The 14,354-nt window shown below is 41.3% G+C and overlaps 1 protein-coding gene across 6 annotated transcripts in view; it reads left to right on the forward strand.

Annotated features, from left to right (window-relative positions):
• Positions 1-14,354, forward strand: part of FRYL (FRY like transcription coactivator) — a 279,655-nt gene that overhangs the window by 218,535 nt on the left and 46,766 nt on the right. For all 6 annotated transcript variants that reach the window (XM_030313899.2, XM_030313898.2, XM_030313897.1 and 3 more), the window contains 4 exons: positions 215-405; positions 1,731-1,825; positions 8,881-9,488; positions 9,830-9,927. In XM_030313899.2, coding sequence (XP_030169759.1) covers positions 215-405; positions 1,731-1,825; positions 8,881-9,488; positions 9,830-9,927 — 992 coding nt within the window. The remainder of the gene's footprint in view (positions 1-214; positions 406-1,730; positions 1,826-8,880; positions 9,489-9,829; positions 9,928-14,354) is intronic.

Below are 14,354 nucleotides of genomic sequence, written 5' to 3' on the forward strand. Positions count from 1 at the left end.
AATAAATACTTTTTTTTTTTTTAAAGATTACAAAATAAGTAAGTAAAATGCAAATGGAGTTTAATGGAAAGAGAAAACATTGCCATAAAGCCTGAGTGCCTGCCCGGTTGGCCAGGCACTGTGCTGGGCACCGGGTTTAAAATGGTTAGCGGCTGATGATAACCCTGCATTCCAAGCAACAAGAAGCACTCACTTGTTTCCTTTGTCTTCACAGAAGGAATGCATTTGGAACATCATCTTAGTGAAGTTGCTCTACAAACAGCACTTTCTTGTTCTTCTCGACACTATGCTGGGAGATCCTTCCAGATTTTCAGGGCCCTAAAGCAGCCTCTTTCTGCAACTACACTTTCTGATGTTCTCTCCAGACTTGTAGAAACTGTAGGGGATCCGGGAGAAGATGCACAGGTATTGCATTAAATTCGTTCAGCAGCCATTGAGCAGCTACTCATTGTCAAGGACTCATTTGCCAAGTACAGAGCACCGCAGGGCAAGCAAGATAATGGTTACACGGCATTGGCATCAAATGCCAACAAGCAGGCAAAGAATTAAGGAACAAAATTTTGTACGTGATAATAACATACTAATCGAATCACATACTTCAGTGCGAATCAGAGAAAGCTTTACATTTACACACACACATACGGCCCACACTTGCATATTTATCCTGGGATTTAAATTTAAATGTAGAATGTTGAGTTGTTAAGGTAAATTAAATGAAATAATGCAATAGAGAACTTAAGTCTATGCAGACTAATGATTTTATTAACACTGTTCTAGACACTGGGGATCTGGTAGCAACCAAGTTCCTGGCATTCTGGAGCTCACATTCTGTTGGAGAAATAAGCCTCTAATCCACCACTAATATGTAACACACTTTTATTTAGAGATTATTGCTATGAACATAATAAGGTAGAGTAATGGGTTAAGGAGCAGTATGGGAGAGGGAGCTGTTTTATATGTGACCATCTGAGACGGTGAGTTTTAAACACATACGTAAATGAAGTGAGTCCTGTGATAATACGGAAGAATATTTCAGGCAGAGAAATAAGAGTAGTGAGTGCAAAGGCCCTGAGGCAGAAGCAACAAGCCTGTTTTTGAGGAACATGAAGCAAACCAGTATGGCTAGTTTATTGGATGGTGGTGTCTAGCATCTGAAGATCGATAGGGACAGGTCCAGATTATGTGGGGAGGTGAGAGAGGTCTAGGGAGAGGTGACATTTTACTTGTAAGTGATGGCGAACAGTACTCACAGGCCTTGAGAGGAGGGTGATGGATATAGTTTGCTATTTAAAAAATTCACTCTGGAGGCTAGGTGGGCACTCAGGAGGGCAATAGGAGTCATTTAAGAGGCCGTTGTAAAAGTCCACGCTGAAATGGTGGTAGTTTAGCTGAAGGGAAGCTATGGAAGTGTGGAGGGGGGTCATCAGATTTCAGATATATTTTAAAGTAGTATTTTCAAGACTTGCCAACGGACTTAACTTAGACGTGAGAGAAAGAAACAAAAATGACTCGTAGATTTTTGGCCTAAGCAATTTTGGGTGGATCGTGGTGCCATTATAACCATTAGTTTGAGGAGTTTTCATCAATCAGCAAGATCATGTTGCTCAAGAGTTTAATCATTTTGTAATGTTAATGTTGAGTTTGTTCTAATTTTAAATCTCCTCGGGAAGTCCATTCTAATTTCCTTTTTTTCCAAAGCGTAATGAATTAAGACCTGCCTTTTCTCCTAGGGGTTTGTGATTGAACTCCTGCTCACATTGGAGTCTGCGATTGACACTTTGGCCGAAACCATGAAGCATTACGATCTTCTTTCTGCCCTTTCTCAGTAAGAATTGCATCCAGGCGAACTGTAGATTCGTATACAGAACTGCCATAGCTGAATACGCCTAACCATAACGTTAAGTTTTCCTAATATTGCTGGTGGGAATGATATCAAAACATTCCGATGGACCAGCAGTGGGAAAAGGAGCCTCGGACAGGGAGCCCATGCGAAAAGTCCCAGCGCTCTGTGTGGCGGTGGTGTTCTTGTAATGGCCCGGTCAGGGGTCCTTCTGCTGCCGCGTGTGACTCGGCTTCAGCCTCACTGCCCGGCTCCGTTCCCGCTGCGCTCGACATCCCCTTGCCCCACAGCAGGCCTGCCCCCTCCTGACTCACACCTTCCACAAATTGCTCCTCTCCTCCAGCTTTCTCTTCCTTGCACCTCCTGAATCGATTTATCCTTCAAGACCCATCTCGGATGTTTCTAACTCCCCGAGGGCAGCGCCACTTACTCCATTTTGGGGGTTCCCACGGTGTTCTCTTCATATTTGAATAAAGCAAGTAACAAGCAGTGAAGTTTTACTTATCCATCTCCCCCAGCAGACTTCAGTATTCCTAGCTTTTCTTTTTTTTTTTTTTTTTTTTTATATGAAGTTTATTGACAAATTGGTTTCCATACAACACCCAGTGCTCATCCCAAAAGGTGCCCTCCTCAATACCCATCACCCACCCGCCCCTCCCTCCCACCCCCCATCAACCCTCAGTTTGTTCTCAGTTTTTAACAGTCTCTTATGCTTTGGCTCTCTCCCACTCTAACGTCCTTTTTTTTTTTTTTTTTTTTTTTCCCTTCCCCTCCCCCATGGGTTCCTGTTAAGTTTCTCAGGATCCACATAAGAGTGAAACCATATGGTATCTGTCTTTCTCTGTATGGCTTATTTCACTTAGCATCACACTCTCCAGTTCCATCCACGTTGCTACAAAAGGCCATATTTCATTTTTTCTCATTGCCACGTAGTATTCCATTGTGTATATAAACCACAATTTCTTTATCCATTCATCAGTTGATGGACATTTAGGCTCTTTCCATAATTTGGCTATTGTTGAGAGTGCTGCTATGAACATTGGGGTACAAGTGCCCCTATGCATCAGTACTCCTGTATCCCTTGGGTAGATTCCTAGCAGTGCTATTGCTGGGTCATAGGGTAGGTCTATTTTTAATTTTCTGAGGAACCTCCACACTGCTTTCCAGAGCGGCTGCACCAATTTGCATTCCCACCAACAGTGCAAGAGGGTTCCCGTTTCTCCACATCCTCTCCAGCATCTATAGTCTCCTGATTTGTTCATTTTGGCCACTCTGACTGGCGTGAGGTGATACCTGAGTGTGGTTTTGATTTGTATTTCCCTGATAAGGAGCGACGCTGAACATCTTTTCATGTGCCTGTTGGCCATCTGGATGTCTTCTTTAGAGAAGTGTCTATTCATGTTTTCTGCCCATTTCTTCACTGGGTTATTTGTTTTTCGGGTGTGGAGTTTGGTGAGCTCTTTATAGATTTTAGATACTAGCCCTTTGTCCGATATGTCATTTGCAAATATCTTTTCCCATTCCGTTGGTTGCCTTTTAGTTTTGTTGGTTGTTTCCTTTGCTGTGCAGAAGCTTTTTATCTTCATAAGGTCCCAGTAATTCACTTTTGCTTTTAATTCCCTTGCCTTTGGGGATGTGTCGAGTAAGAGATTGCTACGGCTGAGGTCAGAGAGGTCTTTTCCTGCTTTCTCCTCTAAGGTTCTGATGGTTTCCTGTCTCACATTTAGGTCCTTTATCCATTTTGAGTTTATTTTTGTAAATGGTGTGAGAAAGTGGTCTAGTTTCAACCTTCTGCATGTTGCTGTCCAGTTCTCCCAGCACCATTTGTTAAAGAGGCTGTCTTTTTTCCATTGGATGTTCTTTCCTGCTTTGTCAAAGATGAGTTGGCCATATGTTTGTGGGTCTAGTTCTGGGGTTTCTATTCTATTCCATTGGTCTGTGTGTCTGTTTTTGTGCCAATACCATGCTGTCTTGATGATGACAGCTTTGTAGTAGAGGCTAAAGTCTGGGATTGTGATGCCTCCTGCTTTGGTCTTCTTCTTCAAAATTCCTTTGGCTATTCGGGGCCTTTTGTGGTTCCATATGAATTTTAGGATTGCTTGTTCTAGTTTCGAGAAGAATGCTGGTGCAATTTTGATTGGGATTGCATTGAATGTGTAGATAGCTTTGGGTAGTATTGACATTTTGACAATATTTATTTTTCCAATCCATGAGCAGGGAATGTCTTTCCATTTCTTTAAATCTTCTCCAATTGCCTTCATAAGCTTTCTATAGTTTTCAGCATACAGATCCTTTACATCTTTGGTTAGATTTATTCCTAGGTATTTTATGCTTCTTGGTGCAATTGTAAATGGGATCAGTTTCTTTATTTGTCTTTCTGTTGCTTCATTGTTAGTGTATAAGAATGCAACTGATTTCTGGACATTGATTTTGTATCCTGCAACTTTGCTGAATTCATGTATCAGTTCTAGCAGACTTTTGGTGGAGTCTATCGGATTTTCCATGTATAATATCATGTCATCTGCAAAAAGCGAAAGCTTGACTTCATCTTTGCCAATTTTGATGCCTTTGATTTCCTTTTGTTGTCTGATTGCTGATGCTAGAACTTCCAGCACTATGTTAAACAACAACGGTGAGAGTGGGCATCCCTGTCGTGTTCCTGATCTCAGGGAAAAAGCTCTCAGTTTTTCCCCGTTGAGGATGATGTTAGCTGTGGGCTTTTCATAAATGGCTTTTATGATCTTTAAGTATGTTCCTTCTATCCCGACTTTCTCAAGGGTTTTTATTAAGAAAGGGTGCTGGATTTTGTCAAAGGCCTTTTCTGCATCGATTGACAGGATCATATGGTTCTTCTCTTTTTTTTTGTTAATGTGATGTATCACGTTGATTGATTTGCGAATGTTGAACCAGCCCTGCATCCCAGGAATGAATCCCACTTGATCATGGTGAATAATTCTTTTTATATGCTGTTGAATTCGATTTGCTAGTATCTTATTGAGAATTTTTGCATCCATATTCATCAGGGATATTGGCCTGTAGTTCTCTTTTTTTACTGGGTCTCTGTCTGGTTTAGGAATCAAAGTAATACTGGCTTCATAGAATGAGTCTGGAAGTTTTCCTTCCCTTTCTATTTCTTGGAATAGCTTGAGAAGGATAGGTATTATCTCTGCTTTAAACGTCTGGTAGAACTCCCCTGGGAAGCCATCTGGTCCTGGACTCTTATTTGTTGGGAGATTTTTGATAACCGATTCAATTTCTTCGCTGGTTATGGGTCTGTTCAAGCTTTCTCTTTCCTCCTGATTGAGTTTTGGAAGAGTGTGGGTGTTTAGGAATTTGTCCATTTCTTCCAGGTTGTCCAATTTGTTGGCATATAATTTTTCATAGTATTCCCTGATAATTGTTTGTATCTCTGAGGGATTGGTTGTAATAATTCCATTTTCATTCATGATTTTATCTATTTGGGTCATCTCCCTTTTCTTTTTGAGAAGCCTGGCTAGAGGTTTGTCAATTTTGTTTATTTTTTCAAAAAACCAACTCTTGGTTTCGTTGATCTGCTCTACAGTTTTTTTAGATTCTATATTGTTTATTTCTGCTCTGATCTTTATTATTTCTCTTCTTCTGCTGGGTTTAGGCTGCCTTTGCTGTTCTGCTTCTATTTCCTTTAGGTGTGCTGTTAGATTTTGTATTTGGGATTTTTCTTGTTTCTTGAGATAGGCCTGGATTGCAATGTATTTTCCTCTCAGGACTGCCTTCGCTGCGTCCCAAAGCGTTTGGATTGTTGTATTTTCATTTTCGTTTGTTTCCATATATTTTTTGATTTCTTCTCTAATTGCCTGGTTGACCCACTCATTCGTTAGTAGGGTGTTCTTTAACCTCCATGCTTTTGGAGGTTTTCCAGACTTTTTCCTGTGGTTGATTTCAAGCTTCATAGCATTGTGGTCTGAAAGTATGCATGGTATAATTTCAATTCTTGTAAACTTATGAAGGGCTGTTTTGTGACCCAGTATATGATCTATCTTGGAGAATGTTCCATGTGCACTCGAGAAGAAAGTATATTCTGTTGCTTTGGGATGCAGAGTTCTAAATATATCTGTCAAGTCCATCTGATCCAGTGTCTCATTCAGGGCCCTTGTTTCTTTATTGACTGTGTGTCTAGATGATCTATCCATTTCTGTAAGTGGGGTGTTAAAGTCCCCTGCAATTACCACATTCTTATCAATAAGGTTGCTTCTGTTTATGAGTAATTGTTTTATATATTTGGGGGCTCCGGTATTCGGCGCATAGACATTTATAATTGTTAGCTCTTCCTGATGGATAGACCCTGTAACTATTATATAATGTCCTTCTTCATCTCTTGTTACAGCCTTTAATTTAAAGTCTAGTTTGTCTGATATAAGTATGGCTACTCCAGCTTTCTTCTGGCTTCCAGTAGCATGATAAATAGTTCTCCATCCCCTCACTCTGAATCTAAAGGTGTCCTCAGGTCTAAAATGAGTCTCTTGTAGACAGCAAATAGATGGGTCTTGTTTTTTTATCCATTCTGATACCCTATGTCTTTTGGTTGGCGCATTTAATCCGTTTACATTCAGTGTTATTATAGAAAGATACGGGTTTAGAGTCATTGTGATGTCTGTATGTTTTATGCTTGTAGTGATGTCTCTGGTACTTTGTCTCACAGGGTCCCCCTTAGGATCTCTTGTAGGGCTGGTTTAGTGGTGACAAATTCCTTCAGTTTTTGTTTGTTTGGGAAGACCTTTATCTCTCCTTCTATTCTAAATGACAGACTTGCTGGATAAAGGATTCTCGGCTGCATATTTTTGCTATCTAGCACCCTGAAAATCTCGTGCCAATTCTTTCTGGCCTGCCAAGTTTCAAAAGAGAGATCAGTCACGAGTCTTATAGGTCTCCCTTTATATGTGAGGGCACGTTTACCCCTTGCTGCTTTCAGAATTTTCTCTTTATCCTTGTATTTTGCCAGTTTCACTATGATATGTCGTGCAGAAGATCGATTCAAGTTACGTCTGAAGGGAGTTCTCTGTGCCTCTTGGATTTCAATGCCTTTTTCCTTCCCCAGTTCAGGGAAGTTCTCAGCTATTATTTCTTCAAGTACCCCTTCAGCACCTTTCCCTCTCTCTTCCTCCTCTGGGATACCAATTATGCGTATATTATTTCTTTTTAGTGTATCACTTAGTTCTCTAATTTTCCCCTCATACTCCTGGATTTTTTTATCTCTCTTTTTCTCAGCTTCCTCTTTTTCCATAACTTTATCTTCTAGTTCACCTATTCTCTCCTCTGCCTCTTCCATCCGAGCCGTGGTGGTTTGCATTTTGTTTTCCATTTCCTTTAAAGCGTTTTTCAGCTCCTCGTGACTGTTCCTTAGTCCCCTGATGTCTGTAGCAAGAGATTCTCTGCTGTCCTGTATGCTGTTTTCCAGCCCAGCGATTAATTTTATGACTATTATTCTAAATTCACTTTCTGTTATATTATTTAAATCCTTTTTGATCAGCTCATTAGCTGTTGTTATTTCCTGGAGATTCTTCTGAGGGGAATTCTTCCGCTTGGTCATTTTGGATAGTCCCTGGTGTGGTGAGGGCCTGCAGGGCACTTCCCCTGTGCTGTGGTGTATAACTGGAGTTGGTGGGCGGGGCCGCAGTCCGACCTGATGTCTGCCCCCAGCCCACCGCTGGGGCCACAGTCAGACTGGTGTGTGCCTTCTCTTCCCCTCTCCTAGGGGCGGGATTCACTGTGGGGTGGCGTGGCCCGTCTGGGCTACTTGCACACTGCCAGGCTTGTGATGCTGGGGATCTGGCGTATTAGCTGGGGTGGGAAGGCAAGGTGCACGGCGGGAGGGGGGGCAGGCTTAGCTCGCTTCTCCTTAGGTGATCCACTTCAGGAGGGGCCCTGTGGCAGCCGGAGGGAGTCAAATCGCTGCCGGAGGTTTGGCTCCGCAGAAGCACAGAGTTGGGTGTTCGCGCGGAGCGAGCAATTTCCCTGGCCGGAGCCGGTTCCCTTTGGGATTTTGGCTGGGGGATGGGCGGGGGAGATGGCGCTGGCTAGCGCCTTTGTTCCCCGCCAAACTGAGCTCTGTCGTCCGGGGGCTCCGCAGCTCACCCTCCCTTTGTCCTCCAGCCTTCCCGCTTTCCGAGCAGAGCTGTTAACTTATGACCTCCCAGACGCTAAGTCGCGCTTGCTAAGTCGCGCTTGCTGTCTGAACACAGTCCGTCAGGCCCCTCCGCTTTTGCAAGCCGGACTCGGGGGCTCTGCTTGGCCGGCGAGCCGCCCCTCCGCCCCGGCTCCCTCCCGCCAGTCCGTGGAGCGCGCACCGCCTCGCCGCCCTTCCTACCCTCTTCCGTGGGCCTCTCGTCTGCACTTGGGTCCGGTGACTCTGTTCTGCTAATCCTCTGGCGGTTTTCTGGGTTATTTAGGCAGGTGTAGGTGGAATCTAAGTGATCAGCAGGACGCGCGGTGAGCCCAGCGTCCTCCTACGCCGCCATCTTCCCAGAATCCCCCCTATTCCTAGCTTTTCCATACTCCTGGCACATACAGGAAGCATTCTGTCATTATTTTTAAATCTGTGATAATTGGATGTGAGGGAGGAGAAATCAAACATACATTTTTGAGCTTGATTTGGGGGCGGGGGGGGTGGCGGGTAAAGAGTGTGCATTAACAGAAATAAGGATATGGGGACCATCAAGTTTGGGGAGAAGACAAATGAGGTCTGCTTTGGATGTAATGTTCACTAAATCCCAGAGCTGAAGGTGGTCAGTGATAACGGTAGCAGAATTTTCACTTCAAATCAAACGCCGTCCAACTCACAGGAAACAGTTGGCCACAGTAGGAAAGAGACTGTTGTACATTTTGCTTTAATGTGGAGGAAAGGGCTGAAATTTGATGAGGCGAAGTCAGATACCGAAACATAATTTGTCCTGGTAACAGTTACTGTTTTTTTTTTCAGTGTCTTTGAGAGTAAATATGTAGCCAAAGAAGCGATTGTACATGCATTTATTTTCCTTTCTTTTTTTTTAATTTTTTTTGTAAAGAACCTCATACCATGATCCTCTAATGGGAAACAAGTATGCAGCTAACAGGAAAAGCACTGGACAACTCAATCTAAGCACAAGTCCCATTAACAGCAGCAGTTATTTGGGATATAACAGTAACGCAAGAAGTAACTCTTTGAGATTAAGTTTAATTGGTGACCGAAGAGGTGACCGGCGGAGGAGTAACACACTGGACATAATGGATGGACGGATAAACCATAGCAATAGTTTAGCAAGGACTAGAAGCCTTTCTTCCCTGCGAGAGAAAGGCATGTATGACGTGCAGTCCCCTACTGAGCCTGCCAACTTGATGGCCACCATTTTTTGGATAGCAGCATCGCTATTAGAATCGGATTACGAATATGAATACCTCCTGGCTCTCAGGCTTCTCAACAAACTGCTTATCCATTTGCCTTTGGATAAATCAGAGAGTCGAGAGAAGATTGAAAATGTACAAAGCAAATTGAAATGGAGTAACTTCCCAGGCCTTCAGCAGCTCTTCCTTAAGGGTTTTACCTCAGTATCTACACAAGAGATGACCGTGCACCTCCTCAGTAAACTCATCGCCGTCTCCAAGCACACGTTGGTGGATCCTTCCCAGTTGTCAGGTGATGTTAACAGAATTGCACCAGCTCTCTGCTTTCTAGTGTAGTGAAATATAAACTAATCATTTGTTTTGAACTCTAATTTCTGCTTTTCCACAAACAATCATGGGTTGCTGCTGCTGCTGTTGTTGTTATTGTTGTTGTTGTTGTTGTTGTTGTTTTTAATATGTGAGATAGCTTAAATTCTTTGGTAAAAGCAAAAAAAAAGAAAGAAAGCATTTAGAAGATCAGGCACTCCAGGAAATAAAAAGAAAATGGTTTCCGTGAACCATTAAAAAAAATACCTTGAATTTTTTAAATAATGTGCAATAAAAATTGGTTATTGTTTGCTTTTTTTTTGATAGGCTTTCCTCTTAACATCCTTTGCTTATTGCCTCACTTAATCCAGCATTTTGACAGCCCAACTCAGTTTTGCAAAGAAACAGCTAGTCGAATAGCAAAGGTAAGCAAATGTTACGCTGAAAGATAAACGCTAGCGGGAAATTTCTCTGGAGTTTATCTTAAAGGGGGGAATCTCTTAAAAATCTTTTACCGTCACTTCCGCTGTGAATTTCACATCTTTTTATTCTTTTCCTCCATATAAAGGAGTTTTGCAGTCATGATGTAAGCTACCACTGTTCAAATCACAGTGAATAAAATTATTTGTTTAGAGTAAAGCTCCGCTGAGTCTGAGTCTTTTTCGGTTCCCTTTCCCTACTTTTGTCTTCTGCTTCTCTATCAGTTTCCAATTCATTCCTTTGTTCACCACCAGATATTTGCTGAGCACTGGGTTAGGTGCCAGAAATGCAGTGATAATCAAAGTAGACAGAGTACTTGCCCCTGTGGGCCTTACACTAAGGGTATAATAGTAGACAGTGGCCATAGAGTCTGTCTGATAAGTGCAGTGAAAGGACAGTACTCTCGGGGCACAGAAAGCAACAGTCCGCCTAGAGGAAATCCTCTCAAAGCCGACACTGCAGGCTGAATAGGAATAACCAAACTAAGATCCCTGGATGAGAAACAAGGAACGACAGGGCCGAGGGTAGAAGTTTTCCAGGCATGAGAAATTGCACGTGCAAAGGCCCTGAGAAGAAGAGGGCAAAACACATTTTGTGGCTCCGAAAGTTCTCTCTTCTTTTATTTTTTGCCTTTTTTTTCTTTAAACATTCTCTTCGTCTCTCTTTGCTGGCTTCATCCTTTCCCCTTCCTTATTTGGCTCTTTCCCTCCCATTGTTTCTGAAACAGGAACGTAGCTATTTTTAAGTCATCTGTTAACATTTGCTCGAAAGTGTTAGAGCTCTTGATCATACTTTTAAAAAAGATGATTTTTAAAAATAATTTCCTCTCAAGAAAAATAACCCAAATAACTTGCCTTCTGCTTAAACTTAATTCTTAATTTTCTTTCTTTCTTTCTTTCTTTCTTTCTTTCTTTCTTTCTTTCTTTCTTTCTTTCTTCTTTTTTTGTCAGTTAATGAGTCTTAGGAAAAAAGGCTTTAACAACTGAAAATATAGACAGTTATAAGAAGGAGTTCTATAAATTTACAAGTCCTGTACATACAGCAGGAAATTAAGTGAACTGGGGGAGAGGAGTATAAGATAGCAGTATAAGATAACCTAGCTAAAGCAGGGGGAGGAAAAGCAGAGAAATCTTCAACAGAAGGGAATAAGCAAGTAAAATTCTCTGGAAGAGCTTTTTCTATAAGCAGCCCTTTAAAAGCTGAGGGTTATTTAACAAAAGTAACACAGCAGTAAGGGGAAAGAGCAAGCATGCAGAAAGCCAAGTAAAACACCCACTTCTCCAGTGCCCAGATCCCATGACTGGTAAGTGCAGATTTCTCCCCGGGTTATCCCAGCCCAATGAATCACATTAAGAGTCACAAAACTAGAAACCTTGTGTTATCTTGATAGATAATATTTAATAAGTGGCAAGATCATATGTAATAAAATATGCTGTTGAATCCATCCCTCAGTAAATTTCTAAATTAGATAGGGAGAGATTTTTAACATAATCATTTTAAAAGCATGTATTTTTAAAAAAAAGAGCCATTTTTTTTTAAATTTTTTTTTCCAACGTTTATTTATTTTTTTTGGGACAGAGAGAGACAGAGCATGAACGGGGGAGGGGCAGAGAGAGAGGGAGACACAGAATCGGAAGCAGGCTCCAGGCTCTGAGCCATCAGCCCAGAGCCCGACGCGGGGCTCGAACTCACGGACCGCGAGATCGTGACCTGGCTGAAGTCGGACGCTTAACCGACTGCGCCACCCAGGCGCCCCAAAAAGAGCCATTATTATAGTTAGTGGAAACATCTTAATTTTGAAAAGGATTGCCCTAAACACCCAACAACACATACTTGCATTAATGAGGTCTGAAAGTGGTACAAAATAATTTATTAAAATACCTTTCCTTTTAGTATTCTAATGATACATCATTAGAAAAATGTTGTAAAGATGTATTTTTTTTTCACGAGAGATAAGAAAGAACATATAAAGGGAAAAAAAAGTATATTGGCTTACTTTGGGATTTCAAAAAATAAAAAGCATGAATCCTATCATCAGGGAAGTAGAGTAGGAGCATTTAGAATGGCAGGTGACACTTCCCGTCTGAGAACTTCCTGCTGAATGCTGGCATAAGAGAAGAACTCAGCCCAGCCCAGCCCGAAGGATGTGGGCACCCCTCAGAGGGTCAGGCCTCTGCCGTCTTGACCAGGGCAAAGCACAGGAAAGTCCCAGATACCTTTTTGTTTCTAAGAAATCAAACATGGCTTTGTGTGCGTCATAAGTTGTCGTTAAGTCTGTTTTCTTCCTGTTGAGCAGCACACAAAGGTTCCTTCCCTCGGCTTTCAGCAACCTGCAGGATGTGAATTAAATGGATTCCTTAATTATTCTCTCACTTAAACTGTTGAGAGCAATTTTCTGCCATTATGTGCTTCCTCATTATGCAAATATCCCTAGTTCTGTTTGTGCCCTTGGAGAGCACAGGATTTCAAAGCGAGGCAACACTTAGGACAAATATTGTCCTTTTAAGCTATTCATTATGGCAAAAAATAGTATGCTAAAAATGTTTGCTTATAAGACAGTCTTTTGAAGTCATATTTTAACCTGGTAATTCAAAATTTCCAAAATTAAATCCACATTTAGCCATTTTCTTTAAAATTACACAGCATACATTCCTAGGAATTTTCTTCCTTTTCAATTAAAGGTTTTTAAAAATCATGCTTTAATGCAACTCTTTGTCTTGGGGTCTTGAGTTCAGGCCCCCCATTGCATGTAGAGATTAAACAAATAAAAAGATCATGCTTTAAAAACCTGTTTTTTTAAGAACATAAGAATCCTAGAAGAATTTTTCAGGAAGATATACATTTTAAAATTTTGCTTTACAGAAATTACTTTAATTGGGCACCTGGGCAGCTGAGTCAGTTCAGCGTCCAGCTCCTGATTTTGGCTCAGGTCATGCATGATCCCTGGGTCGTGGGATGGAGCCCTGCTTATGATTCTCTGTCTCTCCCTCTGCCCCTCTCCCCTGCTCACATTCTCTTTTTCTAAAAAAAAATCAAAAAGAACTTATTTTAAAATATAAAAATTGGGGCGCCTGGGTGGCGCAGTCGGTTAAGCGTCCGACTTCAGCCAGGTCACGATCTCGCGGTCCGTGAGTTCGAGCCCCGCGTCGGGCTCTGGGCTGATGGCTCAGAGCCTGGAGCCTGTTTCCGATTCTGTGTCTCCCTCTCTCTCTGCCCCTCGCCCGTTCATGCTCTGTCTCTCTCTGTCCCAAAAATAAATAAACGTTGAAAAAAAAAAAAAAAATTTTTTTTTTTTTTTTAAAAAAAAAAATATAAAAATTATTCCTAAAAAATAACAAATTGTGAAATGATAAAATTATGTGATTTAAAAAAAATAGCATGATTAATTATATTTTGAAATACAAATGAGAAACGTAAATTTATTTTCTTCCTAGTGTATGTTTTATAGGTAAAAGGGCAATACATTATTAACTACTTTAAATAATTTTATTAAGCAGCTTTTAAGTTACTTTTAATGGTCTTCACAGCCTTACATATCTTCATATTTCAGGTCTATCCAATGATAATGTCCTCATGATGAATCAAAGTAATAGTTATATTCATCTGAAAGTTGAAAAATATATGTATTTTAAAAGGTAATTTTCTACAGTTGACCTTGAACAACACAGGGGTTATGGGCACCAACCCCCCCCCCCTGCACAGTTGAAAGTCACATATGACTTTTTACTCCCCCAAAACATAATTACTAATACCCTACTGATGACTGTAAGCCCTACCAATAACACAAACAGGTCAATTAACACATATTTTGTATACTATATGTATACTGTATTCTTACAATAAAGTAAGCTAGAGCAAAGAAAATGTTACTAAGAAAATCACAAGGAAGAGAAAATAGGCTTACAGTACTGTACTATACTTATCGAAAAGAATCCACATATAAGTGGACCCACACAGTTAAATCCCGTGTTGTTGAAGGGTCAACCATACTTTCTTTAATAAATGCTCTAGGTTTGGGGTGCCTGGGTGGCTCAGTCAGTTGAGCCTCCGATTTCAGCTCAGGTCATGATCTCACCCGTGTGGGTTCCAGCCCTGCGTCAGGCTCTGTGCTGACAGCTCAGAGCCTGGAGCCTGCTTTGGATTCTGTGTCTCCCTCTCTCTGCTCGTCCCCTGCTCGCACTCTGTCTCTCTCAAAAATAAATAAACATAAAAAAATTTTTAAATAAATAAATAATTGTTCTAGGTTTGTGAAAATACATAACAAAACATCAATTAGATGGTAGAATAAATGAAAACGAAAAACGGAAAAGTAGACGATAGCTACTTCACAGGGACAGCTCTGTGATAGGTGGGAATGAAAGAGTAGTGTGGC

This window comes from Lynx canadensis, chromosome B1 (assembly GCF_007474595.2).
Source record: "Lynx canadensis isolate LIC74 chromosome B1, mLynCan4.pri.v2, whole genome shotgun sequence".
NCBI classification, from domain to species: Eukaryota; Metazoa; Chordata; class Mammalia; order Carnivora; family Felidae; genus Lynx; species Lynx canadensis.